This window comes from Magallana gigas, chromosome 2 (genome assembly GCF_963853765.1).
Source record: "Magallana gigas chromosome 2, xbMagGiga1.1, whole genome shotgun sequence".
Classification (NCBI taxonomy): Eukaryota; Metazoa; Mollusca; class Bivalvia; order Ostreida; family Ostreidae; genus Magallana; species Magallana gigas.
Genome location: NC_088854.1, coordinates 42,404,587 through 42,416,783, shown reverse-complemented (window position 1 = coordinate 42,416,783; position 12,197 = coordinate 42,404,587). Strand labels below are relative to the sequence as shown.

Genomic DNA, 12,197 nt, shown 5'->3' with positions numbered 1-12,197 from the left:
AAAATATACAAAATGGAAATAACTTGACCATATTGATCGTTATTCGCTAATACCTTATTCTTGTATCGTTTTGTGTCGACTGAACTCAACTTTCCTCGATGGTAAAACTTTTTTCATAAAAGACTTCGTCTGTTTACAGTTGAGAACAGTTTTTGGTTGTCGTTATATACATTTTTCAAAATATACAGTTAAATAATCGAAAAAAATATTTTGTTTGTTTAACAAGTCTTGAAACTGTAAAATTGGTATTAAATAGTTTTTTTCTTAGATATGATCATGTTTTATAAAATTTACGACAACCAAATATGAGTTATATAAGATTGGTTTTTAGCGCCAAATTTCGACAACAAATAACCATTGAAAATGACAGAGAAATCGACATACGATGCGGCTTCTCTTCCAGATCTACTTCCCATTTACTACAAAAAATTGTTTCCATATGGGCTTTACTATCGTTGGTTAAACTACGGAGGAGGTAAAAAAAATATACTGGCAATAATTATACTTTATTTTGATTTATAGAAGATACAGTTCATGCACAGGCCTCTGAATTTCTCTCAATAAGCTGTGAAATGTATGGGAAGAGAGAGAGAGATATATATACCCTATCAATATAGGGTATATATCTCTCTCTTTCCATACATTTAACAGCTTATTGGTAGAAATTCATATATATGGTATATATCTCTCTTTTTTTCTATACATTTAACAGCTTATTGAGAGAAATTCAGAGGCCTGTGGTTCATATGACCAGGTCCAGTACAATCTCTTGATTTAGCTATATAACTGGAAAAAGCTATATAGCTTTATTAAGCTATTCAAAATAGCTTGATAAAGCTATGTATGTTAGGTTTTTGAAGAAAATATTTATAACAAGAAATAGACTAAAAATCGCAATTAACTTGCTTCTCATATTTGCACCATTGACCATTAAAAACTTAACCAGAATTAAATATTGTTTTAAATGCAGCTTTTAAAAACTTTTAAGCAAACAATAAATTTCCATTGTTTGGGTAACTGTCCAGCACTTTGTGTGCAATGAGGTGTACTGGATAAGTATGATTTCTTCTCATTGTGCTGAATTATAACCAATCAACAGGTCTAGGCAACCTCCGTTTTTGGAGGATAGATTTTATCCTCCAGAATTGGAGGATAGATGCTTGAGCCCCTAGCTGCAGGACTGTAGCTCCCGGTCTGAAAAAATTCGGATGGACGACCTGGGAGCTACAGTGCCTCCCATAGTAAAAAACTGCAATTTACGGCGCACAAAAAATTGCGCTAGTTTTGGACTTATTAACCTTATTTTCACACAAATTCTGTAAAAATAATTAGTACCATTAAATTCTTCAGCGAATTTACTACTGATATCGTCACTTCACTTGCCTCAGATTTTCTCTAAAACATGATAACCGACCTCGGAAAAAGAAGGATGCTAATTTACGTCGAGATCGAGAGTCGCCATTTTTAAATGTAAACAAACTTTCACCTCTTTAATTTACAGGGCTGGTGATGGTGTTTAAAAGACTATCAGAAGTAAGTGAAGTGACGATATCTGTAGTAAAATGTCCGAGGAATTTTTTGGGATCAAAGATTTGTATAAAATGTGTTCGTAAATGAGATTAATCAGTCCAAAACTAGCGCATTTTTTTGTGCGCCGTAAATTGCAGTTTTTTACTATGGGAGGCACTGTAGCTCCCAGGTCGTCCATCCGAATTTTTTCAGACCGGGAGCTACAGTCCTGCAGCTACTTGAGCCCCCTGGTGGATCTTTTCAGTTGAAGGGCAATTAACTCTGTTTTTACAAAGGGACATAAACTATAATAAGTAGACAATTAAAAAAACACCTTATTTAGTTGTCAATAATTATATTTAATGATATATTAAATAAATATTAAAGTTTGAATTATTGCAGGGCTGATTTTAAAGAAAAATATTTTATGTGAAGACTCTCACATTTTTTTTAAAATTCAGTTTAATTCATATTTATAAATGGTATCATTTTGAGTAATAAAATTTGACAGTGTCTTTTTGTGTGAACGGATTAATTTTACATTATGCTAAATAACCTGTGTATTAATAAGAATAAGAGTTACAAAGCTCCTAAGGTATGCACACATTTACTGTGTACATGTACAATATAGTAGATCAAGATATCCATTATGTGTCTCTAAACGTGAATTAATTCAATTATGTTTGAATCAGGAATAAACATCACCATTTTGTGATTTTTATTAAACGAAAAAGTTGTAAATAGTCTATGTCATTTGTGAAACTGAGCACAGGAAGTACATACTTTCAAAGCATATTTTGAAAATACTATACATAGAATTTCAAATCGCCGCATACAATCATTAGTTTATTTCCTTAACTTCAATTTCCATGTGGTGTGGTGCTTGCATTTTCCCATTAAAGATATGCATGAAGGCAATGAAATATACCCATTATATCCTCCAAAAATGGAGGATAATTTCACCCACAATTCAAAGCAACTTTCCATATATGGTAAAAATTGGCAGCCACCTTGAAATTGGGCTATCCTCCAAAAACGGAGGTTGCCTAGACCTGATCAATTATCTTGTTTACCATAACTGACCTCCTTTATATTTCATTCAAGAAGTAACTGTGTGGTAATGGATCAATTGCCCCAAAACTTGAAGTCCAAAGTCTCTTAAGGAGACACAAATTCATGAGTAATCTTTACATGCATTGTTTACAGAACAGTTCAAAGTTAAAAACTATCACTGCACTAAAATGCGATTTTTTAATACATACTAAAAAAAATACACATTTAAGAAAAATGTATGAAAAATAGCTAAATGAAGCTACTCTAATTAGCTTAATAAAGCTATTAAGCTTATTCAAGCTATATAGCTAAATATGGAGATTGTACTGGACCTGGTGACTGAGACGTCACAATCTTCATTTTATATCAGACCTGTACTTAAATTATAGGGAGAATAAGAATTTAGATCGTGTTGAGTCCCTGTGGATAATTATAAATGATATCTGGTGAGTACGTGGGGTCTTACTGAACTATTGATAATTAGTTTAATTAACTTATGATGCCTTTGAGTTCCATATATATGCCGAAATAGTCCAGTATGCAGACTGGAAGGTGCCCATACATATAACTGTAACAGGATGGGAGAAATAATGACAGACCTGACTGGGATTCAAACCGGCCCCCCAAATTTATAATCAGCCAGGTGCTCTCCCAACTGAGCTATCTGGCCACGTATTGGATTGAACCAATCTGATGGTCACACACCTTTATATGATAACAGTACCCTGGTCTTAGACTCATTAAAATTAGAATTAATGTGTTTTTTTCCCATCATTCCTGTTCTAGGGTAAAATGTTACCTTGGCTTAATATTTATAAATTGGACTTGCCTTCGATCTCTGCCTTCTTTGGACTGATAAAGGCATCATGAACCTATTAGTCCTATACCAGTCAGGGATGAATATTAACATTCCTGACCCAAAAAGTGTAAGATTTATCCCAAGCAACAAGTTTCAGAGGGTATGTTTTTTATCTGTCAGTCAGTCCTTTTTTATTTTCAGTGCAAATCCTCTTTTATATATAATAACTTCTTAACACATTAATTACAATAATACATGTATAAAGGACATGGGATGTAGGTGTGCATGTTCTAAGAAAATCCAAATTCAGTAATTTTTGTGGAAGTTATGCTCCTTTTGAACTTGACAGTTTGTCAGCACAATTCCACTTTACTGCTGAACAGCTAGATCATATCGAAACATTTGTATTGACACAATACACATTGATTTGACTGGAACTAAGACATGAAGTCGACATGGTTTTTATAAAGAGTTTTACGTTTTGTAGTTATATGTACACCCATGATCAGTGTGATGTTGATATGTGTTTCTGATCTAATAATTTACTGATGATGTTCGTGGTATAAGAATAATACCCATGGTATCTCTTTGATCTCAGCATTAACAGGTCGAGACCACTATATTTTGTGACGTCGGCATAAATTTGCATACTAAATTAGGCACCTGTTTACTCTTATCGACAAACCAATCAGGTGAATGAGTTGCAAGGCATTGTGGGCTACTACAAGTTTCAGTGTATACAAAGCGTATGGAAAATATATACCATTTTGAATTGTCCTTTGGAAACTCATTTTGAATGATTTTTCAGAATTTATGAAAGTAATATGGACAATTATGTCTGAACTTCAATTTCTATGCTCACATTTAAAAAATATTGCATATGAGGACTTATATCAACCTATTTAAATACCCCATTGTCAATGTTCAAAAGAGAGGTACGTCCTATTGAATTAAAAGCAGTGAGTACTGTTTTTTTTTCACGTGATACCCCACATTTGGGACAACATTAGTGGAACCATGCGTTGATATTTTCTTCAGGGACATTCATCAGAATGCTTAACGGACAAAATACTTTATGTTGCATATAGCTTGTGCTTCCGCGTTTGTATATTTGTGCATTTCTACTACCGTGGCTACTAGCATTCACGTATGTTAAAAAATGTACAGTTACCGTATTTATTTCTAGTGCACAATGATAAAGTCACCAATACACAAATGTGATGTTTTTTTCTTATCAAAATATGTTTGTACTTGTATGCGTATGTTTGTCAGTCGTTTGATACTGATCATTTTTGAAGCAACAATTAATCAACTAAAACAACAGTATTTTTTAATGTGAGCATGGAACAAAGTTAATGGTACGTAATCTTTAATTTTTTACCTTCTAAAGTAAAAATCAAGATGTACAAACATTCCGGCAAGCAATTAAATATTGTGTATAAAACAGACAAATACCACGTGCGTTTGTTGAATCGTAAACACGTTATAGACCGTCATGCATTGCAACTCATTCACTGGATTGGAGAATCTGTTTGCCAAAAATACTGTCACGTGTTAAATAATGCTATCCATATAAGGTAGTGTACCCGACCTGATTAACTATGGTAGAATTGTGACATAATTTATCAATGTTTATTAATATTCTGATTGAGTTATCCTTCTTGATGTTTTGCACCTTTTGGACTTTCAAGTTTGGCTATAATTTGCACTGTACTACAATCTTTCTTGTGGGAGTTTCTTAAAAATTTACATAGTTGTTGAAATTAGAAATACATGGCTATTTTTATGTTAGCATTGTCAGGCAATGTGGGAGCGTGGGGTATGTGAGCTAGCTTGCTCACTTTTCCACCTTCCACCATACAGATATTAACTTCTACAGACTAGCATCACAATGATGTGTTTTTTCTAAGTCAATTTAAGGATATGAGTAAAAACTCTAAATGGATACAATAAATAGAAAAACTGGGCTTCTTATTCTTTCTAAGACTTATTTTAATCAAGAACTTGTCATGTTTCTAATTGCAGTTCCCAAATCTTACTTCACCAACAGAGAGTTTTCTTTCACCCTGAAAGATGATGTGTACATCAGGTACCAGTCTTTTGCTGATCAGCAAGAAATGGAGAAGGAAATACAGAAGAGATGTCCATACAAAATAGACATTGGTGCAGTGTTTTCTCACAAAGTAACTATGTTTAATTTGTTATTTTGAAACTTAATTACGAAAAGATGAAATTAAGATGAATTTTTCAGCTTATAATACATGTATTAGTTGTTTTCAGAATGTCAAAGCTGATGTTGTTATGGTCCAATCATAGAGTTGTTATATGTTCCTTGCTGTTTTATTAACAGTTAGTCTAGCTTGAAATAGATAATGATATCTGATTGGTTCCAGACAGAATGCATAAAACTAATCACTATTATTTTGTAAATGTGTTATATGATTGGTTCCAGACAAGGAGCATTGAACCAATCACTATCATATTGTATTTATAAAAATATATATTGTAAATTTAATGACAAATTAATGTCATTTGAAATTTAAAATAAAAATTAACATCACTGTATCTTTATTCAACCACTAGTATTAAATGTCATTCAAACCAAAAATAAAGATGTAGAGTTTTTAATATTAATAAGTTTGTGTAATTCTTTTGATGAGCAAGACTTTCCTATAGCAACTTTGTCAACAATTAAATTTAAGGAACATTAACATGTAACCAGAAATGTTAACATGTTACCTGATGAAAAAAAGACAAAAATGGAATGTACTTCACAGCTTCTGTACACTTTTTTTTAGCCTAAAGATCACAAGACAGTGAAAGCTGCTGCCTTCCAGGCTCAAGAGAAGGAGCTGGTGTTTGATATTGACATGACGGATTATGATGATGTGCGGACATGTTGTTCGTTAGTATATATAGTCATAAATTCAACTTTTCATTGTGGATTTCAGAAGCTCATACATCTATTGATTCTTTTTTTTTTTAAATCTTAATTAAAATCATTTGAATATATGTCGTCACATGTTTTAGTTTTCAACTCATTTACCACACAGAAAGCCATAATTTAATATTACTGCTACGCTTCCAAATCCTTCCAAACAAATCAAAATTTGGACCTTATATATAAAAGATATAATTTCTGCAGTTATGAATTTTGTGAACTGGTATTTGATAATTCATGTACAGAAAGTATGTTTTTACAATCTGAATATTTTCTTTAAGACCTGACATATATTTTATATATAAAGACAAGTTAGCCAATTCACAGGTGATTATATATTGAAATTCTTTATTTCTGTGTATTAAAGGTATATTATCCCTTGCGGAAATTTCCAGATCTTTATGTATTTGATTTATTATTTTGTCTAAATTTTAGGGGAGCAGATATTTGTGAGAAATGTTGGCCTTTGATGCAGATTGCAGTCAAAATTTTGGATCGCGCTTTAGAAGGCAAGTTTTGAATCTAGAAAACATTGTAATATTACTTTTGATAGTATCCCTAATACGCGCCCCTGCTCCAATAAGCGTCCCTTCTAGCTTTCAAATATCAGAAAATAAGGCCCCCCTTTTATTACAGTACCAATCAGACCCAACCTAACTGAAAGTAGACCCCAACTAAACCCTTGGTTTACATTCGGGGTTTACTCTGGATTTACTAGAGCAGACCCAGAGTTAATCGAAAGTACAGGTAAACCCAGAGTAGACACAGAAAGTAACCCCTGATCACAAGCAGATGTGACGTGTATTTGGAATATACAAGGGGCAGGAATTACAGGCAGTGAGATTGTAAGATTTAAGACGGGTCTGCTTCACACTTCAGAGCGTATAAAGTGGACCCAAAAAGCAAATCAAACCAGACTAGACACCAATTTTCAAAAAGCAGACCCAGAGATAACCCCAAGTAAATCCTGAATGTAAACGGGGTCTCCTCTGGTGTTAGGTTGGGTCTGATCAGTACTGTACCTAATCAAGTTTTTGGCTTTTATTGAGTGTTGCTGGTAAAAAATATTCGTCATAATACATAATATTTCTAGTCGCCACAAATCTAAATCATTTAATTGTCTGTTTTTCTTTCCCGTTATGTTCCCAGGAAACAAATCAAAAGTCGGCCATTATAAAATGAAAGTAAAAACAAACATTGGAAGTAGGGTAATTTGTTAATAAAGTAAAAGCATTTGTCTAGAATTTAAAAACAAATGAAAGTCAAAAGATAAATGAGAATTCTTTTGAAAAAATTATGGGTGAATATTTCCTGAAAGTAAAAGTGACCTACCAGTTGTCTTTTGATCCAAAATTTGGGGTTGTTTTTAGTGGTAATAAATAAATGAATATGAAGAGTGGATTATTTTATTGTGAAGGAAAATATAACAATCATTAAAGAGTTTTCTGAATTCAAATTTTTTTTAACGTTCTTGACCAAAACATATCACAGAAAATATTTTGAATACAATTGCCAAATAACAGCCCTCTCTCTGCAATTTTTAAAGTGCTTCAGGCACTAATTGGGGATAATACTGTAATTTTAAAGTACCTCATTAAATCAAAAATCATACTTTTTGAGATACATGTACTAAATCATAAGATGGGGATTGAATTTTTTTTTTTTAAATAATTTTTGTATTGATCAGTTTGGTTTGTATATCATCATAGCTCAGTGGTTAAAGTATCAGGCTTGTGCACTGCAGATCATGAGTTTGAAAATGCCTGGTTTTTTGTCATTTTTAACTAAATTAGATTTTTTAATTTCATTATTTTTTATCCAAAATTGCATTATTTTTTTTTGACTTGTATACAAGGTACTTCTTCTGCATCATGCTGTCTATCATAATCAAGGAATTTTTTGCTGATCTGATAAACTATATTAAGGTGTATCCACCATAATACTGTAAATTTTGATTTTCCATTTCTATGTGATACATAATTTGAAAGAAAAATGTTATGGGAATTAAGCAAAAGTGTACTTTTTAAATGGATCTACATTGAGCATTGTTGAATGTTTCTAGAGGACTTTGGATTTGAGCACAGACTGTGGGTGTACTCGGGGAGACGTGGTGTCCATTGCTGGGTATGTGATGAAACGGCAAGAAAGCTATCCCAAAATGGACGCACAGCAGTGGCAGAATATCTCAGTCTGGTCAAGGTAGTATAATTCAGTTTTGGGGAAATTCAGAATTTGTACATTAACTGTTAATATCATGGTAGAAATATTTTGGAAAATCTTTTGGTTCTAAAATTGTCACCACAAACCACAGCAACATGCATTTACTCTAATGGCATTTAACATAATCCAATGAAGCATAAATCAAAGTGAAAGCAAACCATTTTGTTGAAGAAACAAAGAGTAAACAAAAGTTGGTGTACTAAATTGCAGCACTCTAGCATCACATCTTGATCAAACCTGTTAATGATTTATGTACCTTCTTTGAACAGGGTGGGGAACATCAGAACAAGAAAATTAGTTTGGATACCACAAGGCTTCATCCCTTTATCAGGTATGAATAAATACTCCAATTTGACGTCTGAATTGCATACAGAGTATGGTCCCTTTAGCTGTATTTCTTTCTTTTTTGATTGCAGCCAATCCTTGGAAATAGTCAAGGCAAGGTTTTATGATTATGCTGTAAAGAAGCAGGACTTCTTAGGGGACGAGGAAAATCATAAAAAAGTCCTGTCACTAATTACAGATGAAAATATCCTTTTCATAAATGCTTGTTTTTAAGATGGTTCTCACAGCATATCAAAGATTGTATCACAAGAGCTTGTATAAGTACAAAACAAAAGAAATTAAAGACTTTCTATATAAGAAAATGTAACAGGTATTGAATATTTCAAGTTAGCAAAGAAAGTTTCCTAAATTGGCAACTTCAATCTCAGTTCAGATCTAAGAATTCAGTTGATACAAAAGGAATGTTTACATATCTTACATGTACCAGTACTGCAATTTTCTAAGAAGCACCATTCTTCTTAACTTACTTACCATTAAGAACTGAGTTAGAGAAGAACTTTACTAGTAAAGAATATGAAGAAAATACTTCTAAGACGGCATGGGCTGTACTGAGAAAACATGTAGAGACAAAAAAGGTAATTTCACGCAAAACAAAATGGTTTATACCAATGATACCAATGCAACTGCTTTTCTATCAGAATGAGTAAAAATTCAAATGTTTATGTATTATCTTCAACTATTTATATGTTTTAACTTTTATTGAAAATTGTGAGTTTGCTTGCAATTAATTCACACATCGCAATCTTCTGATTTATCAGAAGTCCTAGATAATACTTTAAATGAAACATTTCTTTTACTTTTTTAGAGTGAAGCTAATTACAAAGGCAGCAAATATGTATTGGAAGAGATCATGTTACAGTACTGCTACCCCCGACTAGATGTGAATGTCAGCAAGGGAGTTAACCATCTCCTGAAAAGTCCATTCTGTGTTCATCCCAAAACAGGTCACAATAGGCCCTTTTTATCATTATTTTTGTTGTGGGTTTTTTTTTTTCGGATTAAATTTACAAGCATACAAAGCATGTGTTGGAATTCATTGATAGCTGTTTATTAGTCTGGATTTGACATATTAGATATTTTATGTGTGCAGGTAGAGTTTGTGTTCCAATAGATCCCAAGAAAATTGATGAATTTGACCCAATGGCTGTCCCCACAATAAGGTATACTTGTAAATGCATTAGATTGTGTAAATCTTGTTTAAAAATGAGTACTTTTAACCGGGTTTTCCAACAGAAAAATTCTGTTATTGAAATGGTGAAATGGCGGGCGGGTGGCTGCCAAAAGGGTACCCTCATTGTACGGATAACTCCTCCTACACATTTTCAAGATAGGAAGTTGTTCTTTTGCAGATCAATTGTACATATATCAGAGATATGCATATTGCTAGGATTTTGATTTAAGATAATTTATGAAAAAAATACCAGCTTTTGAACTTAGTAAAAAAAAATTACAAAATATTGCATATGGGTACTCCATTTCTCTGGATACGGTAGGCAGTGTTTATCAATTCAGGGTTGACATGGATTATGGATACAGTTCACATAAAAGAAAACCCGGTTTTCTGTCACATTGACAGCTTTTCACTTGTTATTGGAATGACCTTAATTATTAGCTTTCCAATATATATATCTATATATATATATATATATATATATATAGATATAGATATATATATATATATATGAAGGTATTATATATGAATAAACACTTGGTATGGCCAGTTTACCCTTTATAAGCTGTAAAGGGTGAACTGTTCAACCTAGTTTATATGATAATTCATTGGATAGTTATCGAATCCATAAAATTCAATTAATTTTCTACCTTTAGGTGCAGGAAATGAGAAAGTTTGTCTTCATTGATAATAAACATTTTTACAAATTCAGTGGAAAAAGTCAGTACCATTGAATTCTTCACGAAATTTACTGCTATAATTGTAACTTTACTTGCCTCAGACATTCTCTTAAACATGCTTACCAACCATAGAAAATACAGTGTGTTGAATTCATGTGCAGATTGAGAGTCACCATTTTTGCATGTAAACAAACTCCACCACTTCACTTTGCAGGGCTGGTGGGGAACCTCAGAGGCAAGTGAAGTGATGAATCAAATATTTGTACAGAATGTGTTCAGAAATAAGATTTATCAGTCCAAAACTGGAGCAATTTTTTTGTGCTCCATGAATTTTAACTTGTTAATACCTGCAGAACTTAAGCTTTCAAGTCGTCCATCAGAATTTTTTCAGACTGGGAGCTCGGACCTGCAGCTATACACATTGAAATAGTGTTACTATGGGTTCTATCCCCTATTATGTCAAATTGCAGTCTATTGCTTCCAACAAATGCTTCTTTGGTATGTAGCATTTAAATTTTTCATTTTTTTTCAGTGACATATTAGAGGAACTTAATTCTGTGGAGAAAGAAGATTCTAACAAGAAAACTAAAGGTAATGCTATTTAATAGATTTATCAATAACTAATGAAATTGAAATGAATTTGTATGTGATCATTTTTGAAAATTTAGTTCTCAAAGGTATTATAAAGTGAGATTAAATAATAAATAAAAATTACCAATATTTATATGAGGTTTTATTAATTTACTACATAATTAAATGCATGAAATTTATTTAAATGAAGTAAGAACAGGAAAGAAATTTTTCATTTGAAGTAAGCATAAGGAAATTAGTACAAATAATGCAACATTTTGTGTTATTTTCATGGTTTAAAGTATTAAGTGTGCTTGGTAATAACCTACTGGGAATCAAAATCCCACTTAATAATTTCAGAAAATGCTGTTTATCCTAAATTAAATTTGTTATTTTATCCACAGCCTTTAATTTGGTACACTAATTAAGGAAGTAGCTTGATTTTTTTCCTTCTAGAATTCAACAAAACATCTTTAAAAGAATGCACTCAGGTCTTTGAGCGATTTGTGAAAAAACTTGAAGAAACATGGAAAGGAAAGGGGAAGATGATAGAACAGAGTGGTTGGTATTTATTATATTTATAGATATTAATAGAAAACAATCAGCAAATCTTAAAAACACAGTGTTGGCCCAGTGGTTAATACAAAAAAGTTACGCAACTTGAGCCATGTCAAAAATCAACCGTAAAACATTGCTAAAATTATGCGCACACAAAATGCTTTTTATTTGACCGTTAATTCTCTAATTCATTATTTAATGCACCGATGTATTTATTAAAAATGGTTAATTTTGCTTATATTTTCAGATATGACCATGGAGTTTTAGAAACAAAAGATGAAGACTTATTTGTTTATTTATTTTTATTTGAATCGAGGACATGCGCCAATAAAAACATGATAATCTGTTGAA

At 32.2% G+C, this 12,197-nt stretch overlaps 2 protein-coding genes across 3 annotated transcripts in view; one reads left to right on the top strand and one right to left on the bottom strand.

Annotated features, from left to right (window-relative positions):
• Positions 1-160, bottom strand: part of LOC105335845 (inositol-trisphosphate 3-kinase homolog) — a 41,021-nt gene extending 40,861 nt beyond the window's left edge. The window contains exon 1 of one of the 2 annotated variants that reach the window (XM_011439965.4): positions 54-160. The gene's annotated coding sequence lies outside the window, so the exon portion shown is untranslated. The remainder of the gene's footprint in view (positions 1-53) is intronic. The other variant, XM_034445177.2, reaches the window with a different exon arrangement.
• Positions 161-317: 157 nt separating this feature from the next.
• LOC105335846 (DNA primase small subunit) lies at positions 318-12,197 on the top strand. The gene is made up of 13 exons (XM_011439970.3): positions 318-475; positions 5,387-5,544; positions 6,160-6,266; positions 6,738-6,811; positions 8,365-8,501; positions 8,792-8,853; positions 8,939-9,051; positions 9,339-9,442; positions 9,673-9,811; positions 9,958-10,027; positions 11,251-11,309; positions 11,745-11,849; positions 12,094-12,197. The coding sequence occupies exons 1-13, from the start codon at positions 364-366 to the stop codon at positions 12,111-12,113; spliced, it is 1,260 nt and encodes a 419-aa protein (XP_011438272.3). The 5' UTR covers positions 318-363; the 3' UTR covers positions 12,114-12,197.